A 24208-nucleotide genomic window follows, 5' to 3' on the forward strand; every position below is an offset into this window, starting at 1 on the left:
TAATAAGCATCCCAACACCAACTTAAACAGCCTTTGGGAGGAGATTGGGTCCTCTTTCATTCATTCTGTGACAGTGATGAAAAGTCTAGGAGAAGCCCTGAAGGGCTTAGTCCTGTCAAGGTAAAAAGGTGGAGCTCTTCTTATGTCTAGTATATGGAGATTAGCTTCTTCTCTCAAAGAGTGAGGGCTGGGACAAGACACTGGTAGATGAGTGTCCTGATTAACATGGAACTCTGAAGATTACCTTAGGTAGGAAAGGAGGATAGGAATGTAATGTCACCATGTCATGATGAATACCATGTACAGTATGTCAGCCATAAGGGCCCACAGCTCTCCTAGCCAAGGTGATGGCTATAGGAAAGATCTCAAAAGATAAATGTGACTAGAATGGCCTCTTGTGGGATTCCACTTGCCCCAAGCTGTAAAGTCTTGAAAGTGGAATGGAACTCCCACACAGACTTTTTGTCCCCAACACCTGTTGAGAGAAGTTGAGGACCATCTGGGGTATTGATACCCAACTGGATAAACTGTTTACTCCATGTGTAAACTGCTCTTAACCAGGCTTGAAGACAATGGGAGTGCAGTCTTGCCAACAGTGTTACAACAGGGTACAGGCTGCTATGTGGCCCAGGAGTTGAAGGCAAGCCTTTTGCTGTGGTGTGCAGGCTCCGTTACATTGTAAAAACAAGACTGGACTTTGTAACGAACCTGCCTGGGGGAAAGCATGCTCTGGAGGTAATGGAGTCCAGAGTGGCCCCTATGAAGTCTATTTGTTTTGTGTGTTTCAGCGTAGACTCTTCTCCATCGAGGCAGAGACCCAAAGAGTGGAACAGTGATAGGGCCTTGCCGGTTGCTGACTGTACCTTCAGAAACAAGGGATCCTTCAGAAAGCCAGTCATCCAGACAGGAAAAGACAAATATCCCCATCTGATGGCAATGGGCTACAATAGCTAAGAGAACTTGGATAAAGGCCCTTAAGGTGGTGGAAAGGCCAAAAAGGTAGGACACAGTATTGGTAGTGGTCCCTGCCAAACTTAAAACAAAGGAAACACCTGCGTGAGGGGTACATATAGGAAAATAAGCATCCTGAAGATCAAGGGAGACAAATCAATCTCCCAGATCCAGAGGGAATTATTACTGAGAGTTACCATTCTGAAACGCTGCGAGAGGATGAAGGTTTTCAATGTCCTGTCTCCAACATCCATTCTTCTTGGGGACTAAGAAGTACTCCTTTTCTGATGAAGTCCAATGGAACAGGTTTGATCACCCCCATAGTTAGAAGGGATTGTATTGTCTGTTTTAGGACAGCCCCATAAGAAGCGTACCTGAAGTGGGATGGAAAGGGAGGATGGGGAAGAGGGAGTTGAACTGAATGGAACAGCCCACTGAAAACACCTCCAGGATCCATCTGTCAGAGGTGATAAGTTCTCAGGCAGGCAGGAAATGGGAAAGGAGCACCATAGGGGTGTTGAGGGGGGATTGGTATAGCATATGATCTGGAATGGGAGACAGGTCATGACTCTTGACCAACTGGTCAAAACAACTGTTTTGAGAAAGTCACTGACTTATGTAACTGGAGGATAGCCCTTTCTTAGAGAATCTGGGCTTCTTTCTGAGAGGTTCCACAAGTCTCATGGGCTATAGTGGACTGGGCAAGCCTGTGGAGCTGCCTTTCCAGCATACTGAATTTTCTTTTTGCTGCAGGTATGTAGACATTGAGGGATTGCAATGATGCCCAGCAGTCTTTTTGTGAATGGAGGGACCTGTCTGCAACATTAGTAAACAGCTTAAGACCCAGAAGGGAAGGTTCTCCAGTGTTTTGTACTTTTTGGAGTAGGTTGGAGGATTGGAACCAAAAACTCAACACATGACTATAGCAGTAGCTATATAGTGTGTAGCTGCATTGGCAGCATTGAGTGAGGCCTTGGCAATCTGGCTTTCTGTGATGGGGGTTTGAAACTACTCCTCCTAGTCCTGTGGCAGAAGTTCAATAAAATGCAAGAACTTAGAATATTTTGGGAAATCATATTTTGCCATCAGGGCTTGGTAGCTGGCTACTCTGAATTGCAAAGTAGCAGAGGAGTAACTCTTCCAGCTAAAAGGGTCTAGCCCTCTCAGCTCCTTGTCAGACGTCATTGATCTAGACAATGGTGTTGTATGTTCCTTTTGTTAACAGCATCAACAACCAAATAGTTGGGGGTTCAGTGGGAGAAAGTACTTTGAGCCCTCGGGGGTGAATATAGTATCTTTTCATCAGCCCTCTTACAAGTGGGTGGTATGGTAGCTGGAGTTTACCACACCACATGGGCTGGTGACATCAGTGTTGTTGATGGGCAAGGTGATTTTGCCTTGGAGAATGTCCTGAAAGAAATGCTGAAGTTCCTGTATCTCTTCTAGCAAGATTTGTAAGGCCTCTGCAATACTTTTAATAAATTCCTGGAAGGCCCTGAAATCATCTGCATTGGAAGGCAGTGGGAAGGGGAGATAATTGCATCTAGTGAGGAGAAGGATCTGTGGGAAGGAGGTGTTGGCCACTTCTGCACCTGGCTCCTGCTCCTCTGGAGAATCCCCCTGTGGGATAAGACCTGGTGTTGGTGGTTGCTGTTCCCTAATGTGCTCTCTTACATGAGAGTATCCTTTAAAACTGCTCACTTTAGGAGGCCCACAGTTTCCAATAAGTCCACTGTGGTTAGATGTAAGGAAAAGGGGGTAGTACTCCAAGATCGTTCCTGCCAGTGTTACCAAATGCATCTCCTGCTGGGAGCGTCTTCCTCAGGATATGCCCCAAAAGAGGAAAGGTAGAACTGGAAGTTGGAGGAACCCTGAAGCGATACCTAACAATCAGTGCAAGTACCATCAGAAGGGCAAGGTGTTGGTACCAGTGGTCGTGTTGGTACTGGGAGCCAGTGAGGGACCAATAACCTGAGAAGGGATTCAGACTCTTCCGAGAACCAAACATCTTCATGGGAGAGGAACCTAGATGGTACCATGGATCTGGATAGTGTTCCTCGGGAGTCAGCACATTGGGAGGTACCAGAGACTGTACTGAAGACTTGGGCACCTAGGTGTTAAAGAAGTTCTTGTGCTTCAGAGGCACTGAATCCAGTACCGATGATACTCCTGTTAGTTGCTGGCTGGCTGGTTTCTCGGTACTCAGAGAACTCTTTTGAACCTGTGCTGGGATCTCTGTACCAGAGGAGGATAGAAGATACAGTACTCATACCAGGATGTGAGGTATCTTTAGATGGAGTTTGAGAAGGTGACTTCCCCCTCCTTTTGTTTTTTGTTCTGGAGAATAGGGTCTTTTTTTGGTGGTCTGGAAGACTCTGAAGGGCCCCCATGGTCACTGTGGTGCTCTGAGTAGCTGAAACCGATGTACCAGGGAAGGATGGGGGGCGGGCGCACCTCAGATCCTGCCGATCTCAAAGAAGGTTTTATAAGGCGTTTTACTCTAGCCTCCTCAGCTTAAATCTGCCTTTGAATGCAGTGCAGATCTTACATTTGGAAGGGACATTGAGTCTCTCCAAGACAGCAGAGGCAGCTAGAATGCCTGTTGCTGCAGGAGAAAGACCTGTGGGCAAGTCTGACAGTGCTTGAAGCCTGGAGTCTTGGGCATAACTGGTTAGGAAAGGCTGCAGATGGAGGGCTATGCTGAATGAGTTTCCTAACAAGTTATGTTGAATGATAAGCCCAAGTTGTGGGAAAAAGGGAGAGAAGGGACACCCCCCACCCCAAGCACAAATTGTGCTTAATAAATAAGAAAATACTAAAGTAAAGAACAAATAAGAAAAAAATTAGCAAGTTACCCACATAGCTAAGTGGACACCCAACGCTCCATCTTGAGCCACAAGCAGTTGAGCAGGAATCGGGAGTGGCAGTGGGTCCACTTTTCCCTATATACCCTTCCTTCAGAGTACAAGAATGTGTAGGGTGAAGGAGCAGACCTATGGATGCTGCTGACAAAATCTCCCACAAAAGCACATGAGCAAATGCACGTCCTGAACTGGAGCACCCATAAGGACAATTAGTCGAAGAATGAACAGTCGTCTTCAGTAACTGTTCACATGAATTCCACTTCTGGTGCACATGCACCCCAAGCATATGACAAATTGTTTTTAGCTACCAGTGTCTGTTGGGACTGTGCCTGCATCTTGGATGTTTGCATGGCCCCCCACCACAGAGCATAAAAACGGAGCAGGCCCAACAATTCCTCAGTTCCATTGCCAGTAGTACAGCATACTGTAGCTATAGCATTCTGTAGAAGCAGGTAAGCAGGGTGAGTTGTGGAATCCATCTGGACAACACATCTTGAAGAGCCAGTTACTGAAGACCATCAAACGTTACTTCCAAGTGATTTTCAGCATGGATTCTTCTTCTGGTGACTAGCAAGCAGTTACCTCAGAATTATGAGGTGGGTCTGGGAGTCCTATTTAAACAAAAATTGTAGCACTGCTCTACCAAAAAGGACATCTGATCTTGAAGCATCAACTAAGAAACAGTGCTAGATAAAAGTGTGGACTGATCCTCTTTAGCCATCTTGCAAATTTCTGAAATAGGAATGCTTAAGGAGGTTGCCTGATCCCTGATGGAATAGGCTTTAACCTGCCTGGGTGGATTTAACTTAGCTACCACATTCTAAAACCAGTTAGATACTTACGTAGACAACCTTTGGGTGGAAAAAGCTTGACCCTTAATACTGTCTGCAAAGGCTACAGTCTGGGGGAGCTCCTGAAGAGTCTTGTGCTATCCAGATCATATGAAAGAGCCCAGACTACATCCATAGTGTGCAATTTAGCGTCCCCCCAAAGCAGGTCTTGGGAAAGAAAAATCAGTTGATTCATCTTCCAGTTAAGTGAAAATTGGAAACAATCTTAGGCTGCACCCCAAGTTCCTTCCAAAGAGTCACCTTAACTTTATGGAACACTGTAGAAGGTAGATCAGCCATAAGGCCCTGAATTTCCCCTATCCTATGAGCTGATGTTATTTGTAAGCTGTCATGGGATAAGAGGGAAGGTCCTCTCATGGATTGGTAACTGGTTAAAAGATAGCAAACAAAGGGTAGGAATAAATGGTCAGTTTTCAGAATGGAGAGGTAAATAGTGGTATCCCCCGGGGTCTATACTGGGACCAGTCCATTACAACGTATTCATAAATGATCTGGAAAAAGGGGTAAACAAAAGGGGCAAAATTTGCAGATATAAAACTACAAGATAGGTAAGGTCCAGGCAGACTGAAGAGCTACAAAAGGATCTCTGAAAACTGGGTGCCTGGGCAACAAAGTGGCAGATGAAATTCAATGTTGATAAATGAAAAGTAATCAACATTGAAAAACAATCCCAACTACACATATAAAATGATGGGGGTGTAAATTAGCGGTTACCACTCAAGAAAGATCTTGGGAGTCATTGTGGATAGTTCTCTGAAAACAATCACTCAATGTGCAACAGCAGTCAAAAAAAGCAAACAATGTTGGGAATCATTAAGAAAAGAATAGATAAAACAGAAAATATACCGCCTCTATACAAATCCATGGTACGCCCACATCTGGAATACTGCATGCAGACGTGGTCGCCCCATCTCAAAAAGATATATTGGAATTGGAAAAGGTTCAGAAAAGGGCAACAAAAATTAGTAGGGGTATGGAATGGCTTCTGTATGAGGAGAGATAAATAAGACTGGGACTTTTCAGCTTGGAAAAGAGACTTCTAGGGGGGGATATGATAGAGGTCTATAAAATCATGACTGGTATGGAGAAAGTAAATTATTTACTCCTCCTCATAACACAAGAACTAAGGGTCACCAAATGAAATTAATAAGCAGCAAGTTTAAACAAACTAAAGGAAGTATTTTTTCACTCAACGCAGTCAGTCTGTGGAACAGTTTGCCAGAGAATGTTGTGCAGGCCAAGACTATAAAAGGGTTCAAAAAAGAACTAAAGTTCATGGAGGATAGATCCATCAACGGCTATCAGCCAGGATGGGAAGGGATGGTGTCCCTAGCCTCTGCCAGAAGCTGGGAATGGGCGACAGGGGATGGATCACTTGATTACCTGTTCTGTTCATTCCCTCTGAGGCACCTGGCATTGGCCACTTTTGGAAGATGGGATCCTGGGCTAGATGGACCTTTGGTCTGACCCAATATGGCCGCTCTTATGATCATTTATACTAAAGATGCAGCATTCACAGACAGGAAGTAAAAAGGTAAAGCTGCTAAGGGCTCAAAAGGGGGTCCAAGCACAGCCCCAGACAATCTGCTAGCCAAAAAGAATGTGAGCTGACATGTATGGGATGCATGCACAAGAAGTAGAAGCCATGGGGACAATCACTCAAAGAACTTCACCAGCACAAATGAAGCCAACATAATTGTCTTCTGCGCCACATGCCCCATGCCTATTTCCCTTCCCAGCAGAGGAAGTATGGAAGAGGCAAGAAGGCGTAGCCAATTGGTTAGTTTTATCATCCATTTATCATTGTACTTAGTGTTATGGTCCACTCATATAGATTCATAGATTCTAGGACTGGAAGGGACCTCGAGAGGTCATCGAGTCCAGTCCCCTGCCCTTATGGCAGGACCAAATACTGTCTAGACCATCCCTGATAGACATTTATCTAACCTACTCTTAAATATCTCCAGAGATGGAGATTCCACAACCTCCCTAGGCAATTTATTCCAGTGTTTAACCACCCTGACAGTTAGGAACTTTTTCCTAATGTCCAACCTAAACCTCCCTTGCTGCAGTTTAAGCCCATTGCTTCTTGTTCTATCCTTAGAGGCCAAGATGAACAAGTTTTCTCCCTCCTCCTTATGACACCCTTTTAGATACCTGAAAACTGCTATCATGTCCCCTCTCAGTCTTCTCTTTTCCAAACTAAACAAACCCAATTCTTTCAGCCTTCCTTCATAGGTCATTTTCTCTAGACCTTTAATCATTCTTGTTGCTCTTCTCTGGACCCTCTCCAATTTCTCCACCTCTTTCTTGAAACACGATACCCAGAACTGGACACACTACTCCAGTTGAGGCCTAACCAGCGCAGAGTAGAGCGGAAGAATTACTTCTCGTGTCTTGCTCACAACACAACTGTTAATGCATCCCAGAATCATGTTTGGTTTTTTTGCAACAGCATCACACTGTTGACTCATACTTAGCTTGTGGTCCACTATAACCAGTGGTGAGCTGGAACCAATTCGCACCGGTTCGCACAAACTGGTTGTTAAATTTTGAAGCAGTTTTAGAACCCGCTTCCCTGCGAGGGGGCGCTGCGGCTTTGATGGGCTCCGGCCGGGAAGTGATGTAATTCCTCCTCCGGCTGCCAGGGGCGCTGTGCTGCAGAAGCCATGTGGGCTGCCACCTGGCCCTGTTGCTGCTGCTCCCCTGACCCCTGGGGCTCCCGCTGCTGCCTGGTGGGTCCCCAGCTGCTCTACTGGGCCTGGGCTGCGTCCTGCTGCTCGGGCTGCTCCGAGCCGCTCTCCCTGTGAGTACCCGCCACCCTGCCCGCAGCCAGCCTCTGCCCCGTCTCCAGCCAACCCCTGCCGCACCCCCCTGCCCGAAGCCAGCCAGCCCCACACACCCCCACCCTGCGGCCCTGCCCGAAGCCAGCCAGCCCCACACACCCCCACCCTGCCTGCAGCTAGCCCTTACCTCCAGCCAGCCCCGCACCCCCTGCCCTGCCCGCAGCCAGCCCCGCACCCCCTGCCCTGCCCGCAGCCAGCCCCGCACCCCCTGCCCTGCCCGCAGCCAGCCCCGCACCCCCTGCCCTGCCCGCAGCCAGCCCCGCACCCCCTGCCTCCAGCTAGCCCTGCCCCACGTCCCTGTCTGCAGCCAGCCCCATGTCCACTGATGCCCTGCAGTTCCCAGGACAGTAACCCTGCACACCTGCTTCAATGAGGGGGGCAGGGAGCAGCTGGGACCCACACATGTGCACACCCTAGGGTGACCAGACAGCAAGCGTGAAAAACCAGGACGGGGTGTGGGGTAACAGGAGCCTATATAAGAAAAAGACCCAAAAATCAGGACTGTCCCTATAAAATCGGGACATCTGGTCACCCTAGCACACCCCCAGGGAGTGGCAGGGACCCACACATGTGAAACGGAGCTCATTTCTAGTTCAGGCCCATCTTTTTAAAAAAGAACTTTAGGTAGGGTTAACATGCATCCGTATTTTCCTGGACATGTCAGGCTTTTTGGTTCTTAAATCACCGTCCGGGAGGACTTTTTTAAATTTAAAAATTCCTCCCAGGAAAATATGGACATATGGTAACCCTATTGGTACAAAAAAAAAAAAAAAAAAAAAAATACATACTGTGGCACATCCCTTAAAATCAGAACTTTTTATAGGGAACCGGTTGTTAAGATTTTGGCAGCTCATCACTGACTATAACCCCTAGATCCCTTTCTGCCATACTCCTTCCTAGACAGTCTCTTCCTATTCTGTATGTGTGAAACTGATTTTTTCTTCCTAAGTGGAGCATTTTGCATTTGTCTTTGTTAAACTTCATCCTGTTTACCTCAGACCATTTCTCCAATTTGTCCAGATCATTTTGAATTATGACCCTATCCTCCAAAGCAGTTGCAATCCCTCCCAGTTTGGTATCATCTGCAAACTTAATAAGCATACTTTCTATGCCAATATCTAAGTCGTTGATGAAGATGTTGAACAGAGTCGGTCCCAAAACAGACCCCTGTGGAACCCCACTTGTTTTACCTTTCCAGCAGGATTGGGAACCATTAATAACTACTCTCTGGGTACGGTTATCCAGCCAGTTATGCACCCACCTTATAGTAGCCCCATCTAAGTTGTATTTGCCTAATTTATTGATAAGAGTATCATGCGAGACCGTGTCAAATGCCTTACTAAAGTCTAGGTATACCGCATCCACCGCTTCTCCCTGATCCACAAGACTCGTTATCCTATCAAAGAAAGCTATCAGATTGGTTTGACATGATTTGTTCTTTACAAATCCATGCTGGCTATTCCCTATCACCTTACCACCTTCCAAGGTTTGCAGATGATTTCCTTAATTACTTGCTCCATTATCTTCCCTGGCACAGAAGTTAAACTAACCGGTCTGTAGTTTCCTGGGTTGTTTTTATTTCCCTTTTTATAGATGGGCACTATATTTGCCCCTTTTCCAGTCTTCTGGAATCTCTTCTGTCTCCCATAATTTTCCAAAGATAATAGCTAGAGGCTCAGATTCCTCCTCTATTAGTTCCTTGAGCATTCTAGCGTAGCTAAGGGGGGAGCGGGGCAGCGGCCGCTCTCCCACTGAGCGCAAGTGGCACCTTTTCAATTTCTTGGCGCCTTTTTAATTTTTACTCACCCGGCGGCGCTTTTACTGACGGGGTGGCGCTCTGGGTCTTCGGCGGCGGGTCCTTCACTCGCTCCGGGTGTGTTCGGCGGCACCAAAGGACTTGCCGCAGAAATGCTGCCAAAGACCTGAGGAGTGAGTGAAGGACCTGCCGCTGAACTGCCACCGAAGATCCGGAGCGCTGCCCCGTCAGTAAAAGCGCCACCGGAAGAGTAAAAGCACTGCAGTGGGTGGCGCCTTTTTTGGTGATCGCTCCCCCTGTTCGCTACAACTGGCTACGCCACTGATTCTAGGATGCATTTCATCAGGCCCAGGTGACTTGCAGGCATCTAACTTTTCTAAGTGATTTTTAACTTGTTCTTTTTTTATTTTATCTTCTAAACCTACCCCCCTCCCTTCCCATTAGCATTCACTATATTAGGCACTCCTTCAGACTTCTCGGTGAAGACCGAAACAAAGAAGTCATTAAGCATCTCTGCCATTTCCAAGTTTCCTGTTACTGTTTCTCCCTCCTCACTGAGCAGTGGGCCTACCCTGTCCTTGGTCTTCCTCTTGCTTCTAATGTATTGATAAAAAGTCTTCTTGTTTCCCTTTATTCCTGTAGCTAGTTTGAGCTCATTTTGTGCCTTTGCCTTTCTAATCTTGCCCCTGCATTCCTGTGTTGTTTGCCTAAATTCATCCTTTGTAATTTGTCCTAATTTCCATTTTTTATGACGACTCCTTTTTATTTTTAGGCCATGCAAGATCTCGTGGTTAAGCCAAGGTGGTCTTTTGCCACATTTTCTATCTTTCCTACCCAGTGGAACACCTTGCTTTTGGGCCCTTAATAGTGTCCCTTTGAAAAACTGCCAACTCTCCTCAGTTGTTTTTCCCCTCAGTCTTGATTCCCATGGGACCTTACCTATCAGCTCTCTGAGCTTACCGAAATCCGCCTTCCTGAAATCCATTGCTATTTCATATATAATCAATGTACGTAAAATAGATGCAAGAACAAGACTGACAAGTATTTAGGAATGATGATTGTGTATTAGGTATATAAGTACAGCACGGCTGGGATGCAAGGCCTAGAGTCTGAGGCCTGTAAGATTTTAGCTTAAGCCTATGGCCTGGTATGGCTAAGAATGCTTGACATGAGAGGGTGACCTAGGAATGACCCTATGCCAGTAAGGTTACAAGATTACTGTAAAAGATGTGCCAACAGGTGATGTTACAGAAAAATAGACTGCAATGGACAACAACTGTCCAAGACCACAAGATACCCGATCATCATGGAACATCCTGCTCTAACCTCAGGTTACTATGGACACATGTTGTGCATAGATGCGAATAAGAATAAGGGGAAACTAAGAAACAAACTATGAAAAACAGGCCATCCCAATATTCATGGGGTGGGGAAGTACAGATAAGGAAAAGAGCATATGCATAAGGTATTAGGTGTGGTCAGAACAACAATATAAGAGGTTTCCTGGTTGGGTAAAAGTAGGAAGACCCCAAGGGGAGGAATACCCATGGAAGACCTCATTGTTAGGACCACAGCAGGAACCACCTTTCTCTCAATGACCACCCCTTGAGATCCACCCAACTCTATGAAGTCTTTGGGTATTGAGACTGGATATGGCATTGGCCAGTGCATGGACACTCTCAGGAAATGTAAATGGGTATGCGACACCAACAAAATTTACTTATAACTGTGTTTGTGCTTACTGTCCTCATTCTTCGTGTGTTCCTAGAGCCTCCAAATCTCTAATTAATTAATTAATTAATTTTTAAATTTTTTTTTAATTAATTAATGGAGATATCCCATCTCCTAGAACTGGAAGGGACCTTGAAAGGTCATCGAGTCCAGCCCCCTGCCTTCACTAGCAGGACCAAGTACTGATTTTGCCCCAGATCCCCAAGTGGCCCCCTCAAGGATTGAACTCACAACCCTGGGTTTAGTAGGCCAATGCTCAAACCACTGAGCTATCCCTCCCCCCACTGAGCTATCCCTCCTCTACCCTATCTTTAAACTGTAGCAACAGGAGTTGGACTAACTAATTTACCACCGAACTATCAATTCATAATAAAGGCTACAGAGGTATGTATTGGAGTGGAAACCTGCTATGCCAAACATTCCACTAGTGTAAATGCAGAGTTTGAGGAATATCTTTAACTTACACCAGGGCTAGGTAGTACTGAATTAGGGCGATGCAACAGGTTCCTTACCCCCACCCACTGTGTCTGAACAGAGTTCCGATTGAGTGGAGAATCTAGCCCAATATGTATTTCAGAGCACTGTGGCTATCTGAAATGTGTGATGTTACTGGAAAATCTGAAGCCCAAAAAATTAACATTTGAGTTCTGAGAACAAAATAGTCTTAAATTTATGACTAGGGTAATTCAGGGGTCAGTAACCTCTAGCATGCGGCTCACCAGGGTAAGCCCCCTGGTGGGCCGGGCCAGTTTGTTTACCTGCCGCCTCCGCAGGTTCGGCCGCTCACGGCTCCCACTGGCCGCGGTTCGCCGCTCCAGGCCAATGGGGGCTGCGGGAAGTGGCGCGGGCCGAGGGTTGTGCCCGCCGTGGCTTCCCGCCGCCCCCATTAGTCTAGAGCGGCGAACCGCGGCCAGTGGGAGCCGCAATCGGCCGATCCTGCGGAGGCGGCAGGTAAACAAACTGGCCCGGCCCGCCAGGGGGCTTACCCTGGCGAGTTGCATGCCACAGGTTGCCGACCCCTGGGGTAATTCATATCTATAATTTTAGAGAAAAATAGCACCTTAAGCAATTAAATTAGAATATCTAAACTTCTACAAATCCCTCAGAAGTGCCCACACTTGCTTCTGGAATCAGTCCCTATTATAACAAAGCAGCTAGTGAAATCTGTGGACAATGGATACAAGATTCAATATTTAAAATCCTTAGAAACTAAATGGACAACCCTTTTAGCACTACAGGGACTAGCCTGCTGTTTGTTAGTGGTTCATGTTACATTATTACAGTTTGAATTAAAGCTTTGTGCCTACTCTAAATTGATCAGTTCTTCAGTCTAGAAATATTGCTCCCAATCAGTTGTGTATAAATAGTAATATAGGTCTAAATATAGCTTTCTAGCCAACTTCTTCAAATATTTGAAGGTACTAAATGTCACATGTTCATATTTGGGTCACAAATATTTAAGGGGAGGTGACACTTTTTAATCTCGTGTCCCATTTCTGTTCAATATCCCTAATGCACATGCCCAATAGTCACGAAGTGTCAGCTTTGTGTGGCCTTAGACTGGACATTAACCCTTCCTACCAATACTTTCCCCAGAGCCACAGTGTATTCCCCATTTATTTTATTCTAATAGTCACCAATAAAAATGGAATTTTTTGGACACATTGATCCTTACAAGTAGTTATCCCATAGGAGAATGAATGCATTTTTAGACGACAGGCAAATCTTAAATTCAGGAAAGGGTTTAGTGTTTGGCAATGAATATTAAAAAGTTAACTTTCTTTGGGCAGGCCCATATTTTTACCATTTATAGGAGTTATTAATTTAATGTAGAGTGGATGAACAGCACTGTTTGCATATATTCACTAAACCTAGAAAAGATTCTCACTTTGAATACCTCTCTTCAGTAAAGTCCACCTCAAACCAAGTTATACCCAGCAGTCATGGCTTCATCTTTAAGCCTGTTCACATTAGAATGTGAAATTAACATTCCATTAAAGTGCATGCAGAGGTTCAGCTCTCTCATGGTGCGACTGTTTCAATCTACTACCGCAGACTCTCCAAAACAGAACTACACTATTATGAAAAAGGCTGCGAGTTTGTCACAAAGGTCACGGATTCCATGACTTTCTGTGACTTTTGCAGTGGCTGGTGCACCTGGCTCAGGGACAGCTCAGGCAGCCCCTGCGCCAGGCACACCAGCCGCTGCAGTCTCGGGCCCCCACAGCAAAGTTTGGGTGCAGGAGGGGGTTGGGGCACCGAACAGGGTGAGGCAGGCAGGCTCTGGGCGACATACCTGGGGGCCTACCCGGAAGTGGCGACATCCCCTTCGCTCAGCTGCTAGGTGGAGAGTGCTGGCTTGGCAGCTCCCATTGGCTGGGAACTGCAGCCAATGGGAGCTGCAGGGGTAGTGCCTGCAGGAGGAGGCAGCGTGCAGAGCTACCTGCCCATGCCTCCACCTAGCAGCTGAGTGAGGGGGATGTTGCTGCTTCCGGGAAGCCCCCCAGGTAAGTGCCACCCAGAGCCTGCCTCACCTCATCCGGTGCCCCAACCCCTTCCCACATCCAAACTCTGTTGCTGCTGGGGGAGAGGCACGGAGCTAGGTAGGGAGCCTGCGGCCCTGCCAACCCCCACGCAGCACCAGCGGGGGTCCCAGGCCGCGTGTTGCCACCCACTCCCCACCCCCCCTGCCAAAGGAGCCAGGCCGCCCTCCCCCAGCACCCATGGGGCCCCCAGGTAGCCCCCTCCCCCCAAGTTTTATTCATTGGTATTTTTAGTAAAAGTCATGGACAGGTCACAGGCCATAAATTTTTGTTTACTGTCCATGACTTTTACTAAAATACCCGTGACTAAAAGGTAGCCTTATTTATGAACACGTGCTGATTTTAGAACCGAAACTCAGTGACCTATCTGGGCCACAGACTTACATACAGTGGTACCTTTTAAGAGTATATCATTCTGGCTTGCTTTGGGACTTGCTTCTCCCCTCACCATTTGTGACGAACTGGGACTGTTCGTAATGTGGTCTTTGAATGCTGAGTGGGGAGTGTTGGCTGGGAAGGCAGGGGAGCTTGGCTAGGACGGTCTGCATTGGGGGATGGGAGACTGGCCTTGAGGGAAGCTACCTGAGCATGTAACATGAGAACCCAGGAAGGGGTTAGAGGCCAGGTGACACCTTTGCCCGGGAAACTGAACAAAGGCTGTGGGAGGGGTGGCTGAAGGGAGAGTTTCAGGAGCTGGCTGGTGATATGGCTGGGAGGCAGACGGGGCTCTGACCTCCCAAGGGGGCTGGGGTGCCCTGGGACCCCAAGATGGACCTAACTGAGGGGGGTCCTGTTGTCTGTGCCTGCAAGACCTGCCTTGGACTGTATTCCTGTCATCTAAACAAACCTTCTGCTTTACTGGCTGGCTGAGAGTCATGGTGAATCGCAGGAAGCCGGGGGTGCAGGGCCTTGTGTCCCCCCACACTCCGTGACACCATTCTACAATCATTTTCAGTTGCTGATTTCATAGTTTGCCTCCAGATTTGTTCCCTGCAGCCTATTTTCCTTGTTCCCCTCCTACCCTATTCATCTTGGATTTCCAGTCCTTGAGTCTTTTTCCTCTCCATAACACAACCACCCTGCCATTTATCAGGGTCTCCCAGATTCCAATCTTTGGTCTACTCTTGGGCCCAAAATGTCCAAACCAAAACCAGGTGCTGCAGCTGCATAATCTGTTGTGGAGTCTGACAAATCTCTACATGCAATTCCAAAGCCACAACAGGAACAATGTCTGGACCAAACAGTAGAGAAATATTTATTACAAAGAGAAGAGCTGAAAACATGAATTTCTAAATACTATAGCAAAATCTATGGAAATACTAAATCCTTGGGAATCCACAGATTCTTATGCAAACAATTTTCATTATGCCTAGTTACAGAATGATTTTTCCATTGCAGCATACTTATTAATTTTAAAATTAATTGTATTTAATACATCTTGAAATACCTAACAATTAGTGTTTGTGAACCATACAGTAAAATCAAATGAAGTAAAAATAAAAAAAGAGCCAATCTACTCAAATATACTAGGCCAACTCAAACTGAAGGGAAAGCCAAATATCTGCAGGGGTGATGTGACTGATTGCCAAAAAGGATCAGTTTCCAAATACTGTACAAAGAACAAGGATAAAAGATTAATAAAAATTTAAAGTCCAAGATATGGAAATACTATTGATTTTCAGCAAGCATTATTCATTAAAGGCAGCCAAAAGGAACCTTTGGCAGAAAGTTCCAAAACTAAGGAACCAAACTAAGACCAAGGAGGTTCTGCGCCCAACTCACTCCTAACTGATTCTTGGATCACAACAAAGGTCATCTGACAGATTCACATTATATCTTTCTTCCACCTATAACAATTTTCTAATACTTGAAATTAGACAGAATGCAGTTTATAGGCACTTTATCATTACTACTTCTCCCTGAAGGCTATAGGATGGAGAATTTCATTAACAATGATGTAAATTATACAGTAATTGACAGTTGATAAGTGGAGTCTATATGCAAAATATCTTCTGGCCCATTCCTATTGAAATATTCAGAGCCAATTGTCATTTGGCCATACTACATTATTTTTGTTATCTAAACCAATGAATTATCAGATTTCATTTAAGTGTCTTGTCTAAGAACAGATATCTGAAGAAGCTGATGATATATGAAACACAAAACACACTATCCCTATACTACAGCACCACTTTCTCCATACTAGAGCACCTTAAAAATTAACCTAACTGGCTCTGGTGTGAAGAGCACCAGAAGCTAGTATTTATTGGTTATGATTGTTTCAGTTGTAGCTCAACCTTCTAAATTCAAAATGCAGCTAGAGTTAGAGAGTAGAAATTCAGAAAAAAGCACCTGTGATAAGTATAAATTATTAAAACTGCTCTAAGTCACAAATGTTAGATTCCTCTGCTTCACATATGAGGAAAGTGCAGGTTACTTCAATCATATTTAAGGCCCCCTCCTTATTACATGTTTCTGTACAATTTCTTCAGACATACAAAGCAGAGGGCTCAATCTTGCTTTTAGACATATGTAGTTGCATCCATCTTTTATAAAATCAGTTATTGTGTACAAGTCAGTTTTTTATTGAATACACACTTGTGCTTATTTAAGAGCAAAATGTTGCTTAGTGAATGCGTTCTTTTACACTTTTCAATACAAATGTGTGTTGCAAACAAAAATGTGACAAGCAGGATATGACCACAAATCTGGATAGCTTAGGTCACCTCTTCTCTCTCCTCCCGCCCTTTTTTTCTTAAATACTGGTCACCACCCTCCCCGAAACACTCACTGGCATTTTATTCCATTACCGGAGATAAGAGAATATGATCATTCATTAACATGGAGTTATTTCCTGGCAGAATCTCATGGTTAGCATAAGTATTACAATCTCTGGAGTTAGTTTTACAGGAATAGAAAGAAATGCATGAATATACATACCTGTGCAAAAAGGACGATAGCTCTCCCCACCAAACTGTGCCATAACTCCAACACCATAAGCAGCTGCTTGCCTAACCTCTGGGCTGTTGTCACATATTGACTGTAGCATTGGCCTCAGGAAGTATTCAGCATATTTGAATGAGGATGGGCTGCAGTGCTCTACGATGTCATCAAAAATGCATAACCCCCACTGTCTGTCTGGCCATGGCCTATGTGGACACTACATAAAAAAAAAAAATTTTCTAAGCCATCCCAGAATGTAACTGTTAATCAACTGCCATGATGCATACAAAAAGATGAATGATTATATCAAAATGAAATGTTCATAATTGCGGAATTTAAGCTCCATTTAAAGTGCTACATGGGTTGACCTGAATTTAATCTTTACAGAGGAATTTGTTCCTCTAATGACACGGATTGCAACACCACAAAGACAAAATCAAAAGGTAACTTTTGCTGTTTGAGGAGAGCAGTTAGACCAGTGGTCTCCAACCTTTTTATGCCCAAGATCACTTTTTGAATCGAAGGGCAACCCAGGATCTACCCCGCCCCTTCCCCAAAGCCCCGCCTCACACACTCCGCCCCACCCCCCCGTCGCTTGTTCTCCCCCACCCTCACTCACTTTCACAGGGGTGGGGTAGGAGGTTGGGGTTTGGGAGGGGGTGCTGGCTCTGGACTGGGGGGTTTTGCAGTGTGAGGGGGGCTCTGGGCTGAGCCTGGGGCAGGGGTGCAGGAAGGGGTGAGGGGTGCAAGCTCTAGGATGGAGTTTGGGTGCAGGAGTGGGCTCCAGGCTGGGGCACAGCGTTGGGGTGCTGGCTCTGGAAGGGGGCTTGGGGTGCAAGAGGGAGTTCAGGGTGCAGGAGGGGGCATGGGGTGCTGGCTCCAGGAGGGGGCTTAGGACTGGGACTTGGTGCAGCCTCCCTCGGGGCAGCACTTACCTCCGGCAGCTCCCGGTCGGTGGAGGGCACAGCTAGGCTAAGACAGGCTCCCTGCCTACCCCGGCAGCACACCACTCCCGGAAGGGGCCAACATGCAGGGAGGGGGGGGAAGAGGGCAGGGGCACATGGCTCACGCTCTGCCCCTTTCTGCAAGCACCGCCCCCGCAGCCAGGAGAGCTGCGGGGGCGGTGTTTGCAGGCAGGAGCAGCGTGCAGAGGGAGATCCCTGCCCCCAGCCTGCACTGGCTGCTTCCGGGAGCAGCATGGGGCCAGGGTAGGGAGTCGGCTTTAGTGGCAGCCACCGGAGATCATGATCGACTGGGAGATCCTCTAGGATTGACCAGTTGATCGCCATCAATCAGTTGTTGACCACTGAGTTAGACTAATAAATGAAATCAGAGGACTATATGTTGAATATAGAAATTTTATACCCCCTCATCTCATGCCTAACTATTCCCACTAACCCCCCTTCTCATCCTTTTTTGGGTCTTGTTCCATTAAAGTTCCTTCTACCTGGTGCACTTCCTCTTTCAAATCTCTCTCAAATACTTTTGTGAAGCCCATCAGCAATAATTTATGACAGAAGGGTTAGTAAAAAAGAAACAAATGCACTGCTGTGTGATAAAGCACCAGGTGACAAATTTGTTTGATTGTATTTGTCTAGACCGGGGTCGGCAACCTACGGCACGCGTGCCAAACATGGCACGCGAACCGATTTTGAATGGCACGCGGCTGCCTGCTGCGGTTCCGACCCCCAGCCGCACTCAGCCCCCCCACCCACCGCTCTCCCCTGCTGGGGCAGGAGGCAGAAGTTTCATCCTGCAGCAGCCAAGCTCCCCCGCTTCTTCCCCCAGCCGTGGTGCAGCCTGCTTTCCTGCCCCTCCTCCTCTCCTTCCCTGCGCCGGCCCTTGCAAAGGGAGTGGGGAGGAGTGGCAGCGTGCTCGCTGCTCCGCAAAAGCTCTGCGGCCCCGCTCTCCCGGCCGGAGCTTCAGCCGGCGCGCGGCAGCCCCGCAGCCCCTTGCTAAAGCTGGCCCTGGGTAAAGGAGGCAGAGAAGAGGTAGGGACGGGGCCTTGGGACAGGGGGTGGAACAGGACATATCCCTTTCAGCACCCTGCCATGAGACGCTCAGGGCAGAGGGCAGGGGGCTGGGAGCACCCCCACGAGCCGAGCACTCCAGCCTTCTGTCCTGCACCTCCACACACACCCCAGCCCTCTGCCCTGACCCACCGCACCCCCAGCCTTCTGCCCTGCACCCGCCCACACCCCCAGCCCTCTGCCCTGACCTCTGAAGCCCCCCAAACCCCCAGCCTTCTGCCCTGCACCCCCACACACCCCCAGCCCTCTGCCCTGACCTCTGAAGCCCCCGACACTGCCAGCCTTCTGCCCTGCACCTCCACACACCCCCAGCCCTCTGCCCTGACCTCAAGCCCCCACACCCACCCTTCTGGGGGTGTGGGGGGCTTCAGAGGTCAGGCCCCACTCAGCCCGCTGCCGGCCTAGGTGAACAGAACGCCAGGCTGGCAGCGAGCTGAGCAGGCTGGTGGCATAAGATCAGCATTTTAATTTAATTTTAAATGAAGCTTCTTAAATATTTTGAAAACCTTGTTTACTTTACATACAACAATAGTTTAGTTATATAATACATAGACTTATAGAGAGAGACCTTCTAAAAAACGTTAAAATGTATTACCGGCACGCAAAACCTTAAATTAAAGTAAATAAATGAAGACTCGGCACACCGCTTCTGAAAGGTTGCCTACCCCTGGTCTAGACTATAAATTTCTTGGGGGAGAGTATGCCTATGTTTTGTACAAGGCACTCAGTGCTCTAAAAATAATTTGCCATGCCAGCATGAGATCTTATCCATGTACCATAACAAATCAGATTTAAATGGAAAGAATCCAAGATACTTACAATTAAATTGACAATTAGTGGTAGTAGTTGTTCAAACCATAGCAACACTTTCTCCTGGTAGCTGCTGAATATTGAGTGCAAGATATCTGACACTTTAGTCAGAATATAAACATCACTGTCATCCTAAGAAGAAAAAATAGCAATATCATTAGTATCCTTTCTGATCAGCAATCTCTCAGAAGATAGAAACCATATGGGGATAGCTCCGTGGTTTGAGCATTGGCCTGCTAAACCCAGGGTTGTGAGTTCAATCCTTGAGGGGGCCACTTAGGGATCTGGGGCAAAATCAGTACTTGGTCCTGCTAGTGAAGGCAGGGGGCTGGACTCGACCTTTCAAGGTCCCTTCCAGTTCTAGGAGATAAATAAATAAATTAATGGAGATATCCTATTATTTATTTATATCAAATATTAAGACTTCTGAATTTTGAACCAAAGCAATTTAAATTAGACACTTTCTGATAACTAGACAAATAATTCAGAAAGATTTATACCACTATGCAGTGTCTATGCTGCAGGGCTACTTCACCTTAGTTCCCAACTATGTTACATCAGAAGGGTTTGTTTCAGAAGTGAGAGAGGAACAATGCACTATCAGAAGTGGAAAAATACAGAACATTTTACTATGACATCACTTCTGCACTGCCATGATGTAACCAAAGTCCAAAATAAACTTTGGTATGCACATTAACTCACCCATGTTACTTTAAAAAATATTATTTTTAAAATCACTGAAATAAAGGTACAACGGGAATTATAAGGAGAGGTTACTTACCTTGTACAGTAATTGAAGTTCTTGGAGATGTGCCCCACTAAGGAGGCTCTGCTTCAGGACATGTGTGTACCCATGAACTCTTGACTGGAATTTTTCTAGTGTTCATACATATTCTCTAGATATGCTTGTGCTCGGATATAAGGGGATGAGACCCTCAGCTGCTCCAGTTCCTTCTCAATCACGAAAGTCCAGTGAGAAGACTGATGTAGAAGGGAAGGAGGGCAGGTAGTGGAGGTCCCATAGGAACATCTCAAAGAACTCCACTTTCTGTACCATGTAAATTACCTCTCCAAGTAGTGTCTGTATGGATGTTCCACTTCAAGAGATTCCCAAGCAGTACCCTCAATTACAGAGGAGATGGATTCAGTATAAACCATAAAACAGCGTCACCAAAAGTTGTATCAGCTCTGGAAGCAGACATGAGAGCACAGTGCTGAGAAAACATGTGCACTGAAGACTAGAAGGACTGCCCTGCAGAGGTCTGAGATAGGTAGGTTTTTCAGAAAGGTCACAGGTAGGCTGAGCCCTGGTGGAGTGGGCAATCACGCTAGGAGGGGAAGAGGTTTCATAAATAGATTAAGAAGCATCCCAAAACCCATTCAGACAGTGTTTGGGTGGAGATTTGGTGCCCGATCATTAGTTCTGCGATTGAGAGAAAAAGCCATGGGGAAGTCCTGAAGCGCTTAGTTCTGTTGAGGTAAAAGATGACAGAGCTCTTCTTACATCTAGTGTATACAGGCTCAGTTCCCTCAAAGAGTGAGATTTGGGATAAAATACCAGGAAGTGAATCTCCTGATTAATGTGGAAACCTAAAGAAACTTAAGGTAGGAAGCGAGAGTGTGGACACCGCTTAGCAACAGAATACAGCGTGTGGTGGATCAACCATCAGGAATCCCAGCTCCTCTAACCCACCCGGCCGAGGTAGCTGCTGTAAAGAACACAGTTTGGAGGGCCAAATGGAGGAAATAGCTCCCCATAGGTTCAAATGGGGGTTTCCTCAGCACATTAAGGACTAAGTTGAGGTCCCATGGTGGAATAGATTTCTTAACAAGAGGAAAAGTGTAGAACAGGCCCCTAATGAACCTCGTTGTGGTTAGGTGGATAAAGAATAAAAATCCCTCAATGGGTGTGGGTGTGCGTGTGGGAGAGAGAGAAGCTGATAGCAACCACATGAACTTAAACTGAACTCAGCAATAATTGTGAGATTTTTAAATTTAGCAGGTAATTGCAAGTACATCAGACAAGATTCAAGAGGAGGTATAGATCAGGGGCTGCACCAAGCCTGACAGTTTCCACTTCTGTAGACAAATTTTCCTTTATAGTGGGTTTTCTATTATTAAGTACTCTTTGTATCTCTAGGGCGAAGTTTTGTTCTACACCAAAGAATCATCTAATAGCCATGTCTTGAGGTGAAGCACTGAGAGGTTGGGGCAGGAGATGGATCTTGACTCTTGAGTGAGAAGATCCACTGTCAGGAGAAGGGGATCCTCTGTCAAGACATATGAACCAACTCTGTGAACCATACCTGTATCTTGGCCATGATGATGTTAGAAGGATGGCTTCTGTTTCAACTTATTCAGGACCTTGAGCAGTAATGGCTTTGGGGGCAAGCGTATAGCAATACATGAGGCCAAAGGATGACTACAGTGTCACATCGAATTGGGGCTTTGCCTTCCCCTCAAACAGTCGTCTGCACATCGCTTGGGATGCTGATACAAAGAGATTTATCTCCAGATGACCCATGGACATCTTTCAGAATACCGCATTGTTTAGCTCCCACTTGTGATAGCGGTTGAAATGCCTGCTGAGGGAATCTGCCACTATTCTGAAGTCCTGGTAGCGAAACAGAGATCTGTAGGTGGTGTGATATGGATTCAGCACCGAAGGGCTGGAATCTTGCTCCTCCTTGACGACTGATATAATACACTACTGCTTTGCTATCCAGAATTATTCTGATCGGGTGCCCTTGATGTTGAGTAGAAGAGTAATGGACCTCTTTGAGCTCTAATATGTTGATATGCAGGATCACCTTCTGCAGGTTCCATTTGCAGAGCTGTGAAGTCATGAAGTGCATAACCCAGCCCAGCAGGAAGGCACCTGTAGTGATGATCCTTGTGGGTGGGAGGCTGTGAGAACATAACTCCCATGCATACTTTTGGGGGAATCTTTTCACCAATTAAGAGAATGAAGGACCTCTGAAGTATGGACACAGTCTTGAGTAGACTGCTTTTTTGGAGGGTGTCGATAGTTCTCAGCCAGGCTTGAAGACACAGAGTGTAGTCTTGCTAAGTGGCAGAGGTGGATTAAGGTTTCCTGGGGTCCTGGGCCAGAGCAAGTGTGTTTGGGGGTTGAGGGGGGTCGGTCCACCCCACCCCTTCCACCTTCAGTCCCATACCTGTTCTGCCCCTTCTCCGGGGCCCATACCTGTTGACCCACAGTCCCCCCCCTGTTGACCCACAGTCCCCCCGTTGTACGCCCCCCGCCACAGCAACTCTCCACAACCCATTTGCTCCTTTCCGCACCCTCCTCCCCCCACTGCAGCCCCAAGAACAGAGCAGGGAGTAAGAGCTCCTCCAGTCCCAAGACCGCAGCGAGGGTCCAGGTGCTGGGGCTTCCCCTGCGCTTCTGTGGGGGACCAGGTCGGAGCACTAGGGCTTCTCCTGCCCTGCCTGCCCCACTGCTTCTGCCAGGGAGCGCTGGGGGCTTCTGCTGCCCAGCAGCGGATTTTTCTCTGGGGCCCCTGGGCACAGGCCAGTGGCTAATCTGCCACTGCTAAGTGGATCACAAACGTACAGGCTGCCATATGGCCCAGCAATTGAAGGCAAGCCCTTGCTGTGGTTTGTGGGTTCTGTTGTACACCTCTACCCAGATATAATGCGACCTGATATAACACGAATTCGGATATAACTCGGTAAAGCAGTGCTCCGGGGGGATGGGGCTGCGCACTCCGGTGGATCAAAGCAAGTTCGATAGAATGCGGTTTCACTTATAACACGGTAAGATTTTTTGGCTCCCGAGGACAGCGTTATATCGAGGTAGAGCTGTATTGTCAAAATGAGGCTGGACATCATGGCGGCATTGAGTGAAGTTTTGAAAAACGCTTGTGACTGTCTGGCCTTCCATTAGGAGGGCTTGAAATTGTTCCCCCTGTAGCATGTGTTCAATAAAAGATGTACTCTTTGAATAACTTGTAAAATCATATTTTGCCATCAGGGCTTGGTAATTGGCTATTCTGAATTGCAAAGAGGCCAAGGAGTAGCTTTTACGATCCAGAATGTCCAGCCATTTTAGCTCGTCAGATAGTGTTGAACAGGACCAATTGTGCCTATTTTGTTCGTTAATGGCCTCAACCACCAGGGGGTTAGGTATAGGATGGGAGAAAAGAATTCTCCAAGCCTCTGGGCAGTATATAATGTGTGTCAGCTCATTTATACATGTGTGGCAAATTCTAGCTACCATGCCACCTCATACAGGCTGGGGCTAGCAGAGCATCATTGATGGGCAAAGTGATTTTGCTCCGAGATATATGTAGAATGTTCTTGTATCTCCTCAAACAGAATGTGTAAGTTCTTTGCTATTTGTTTTATAAGGTCTTGAAAGGCCTTGAAATTATCAGCATAAGATGGTGAGGGAGACATAACAGTCTCATCTAGTGAGGAAGAGGATTTGTGGGAAGGCGGTATTTCTGCTTCTCCAGCCAGCTCTTGCTCCTCTAAGTTCCTCCTATGGAGCAGGACCTGAGGATGTCAGTAGTTGTTCTTGGCATGCCCTCTTACAAGAAGGGACCCTGTAGAGCTGACCACCATAAGGGGCCCTTGGGTTCCAATAAGCCAACTCTCATGGGGCATAAGGAAAGAGGGCAAGACCCCAAAGTTGCTGAGTGTAATTTCTTCCTTGGGGTGCACCTTAAGGGAGGGAGGCTAGAACAGAAAGGTGGAGGAGCCTTGGACACCTCTGAATCAAATGAAGTGCCCGCCGCAGTGACCATCGGAGGGGCAAGTGGTACTGGTACCAGCAGTTTGTCAAGTCAGTACTGGGGACTGGAAAGGGTCTGGTTACTGCATCTGGAGGCCAAGACTCAATTGGGCAGCAAGACTGTATT

The 24208-nt window shown here is 46.8% G+C and overlaps 1 protein-coding gene across 1 annotated transcript in view; it reads right to left on the reverse strand.

Moving 5' to 3' along the window:
* IPO5 (importin 5) overlaps window positions 1-24208 on the reverse strand; it is an 88254-nt gene that overhangs the window by 11827 nt on the left and 52219 nt on the right. The window contains exons 22-23 of the mRNA XM_065401488.1: window positions 19335-19457; window positions 16483-16702 (exon numbers count right to left, since the gene is read on the reverse strand). Of these exons, the coding sequence (XP_065257560.1) occupies window positions 16483-16702; window positions 19335-19457 (343 nt within the window). The remainder of the gene's footprint in view (window positions 1-16482; window positions 16703-19334; window positions 19458-24208) is intronic.

The sequence above is a fragment of the Emys orbicularis genome, chromosome 1, assembly GCF_028017835.1.
Source record: "Emys orbicularis isolate rEmyOrb1 chromosome 1, rEmyOrb1.hap1, whole genome shotgun sequence".
In the NCBI taxonomy this organism is placed as follows: Eukaryota; Metazoa; Chordata; order Testudines; family Emydidae; genus Emys; species Emys orbicularis.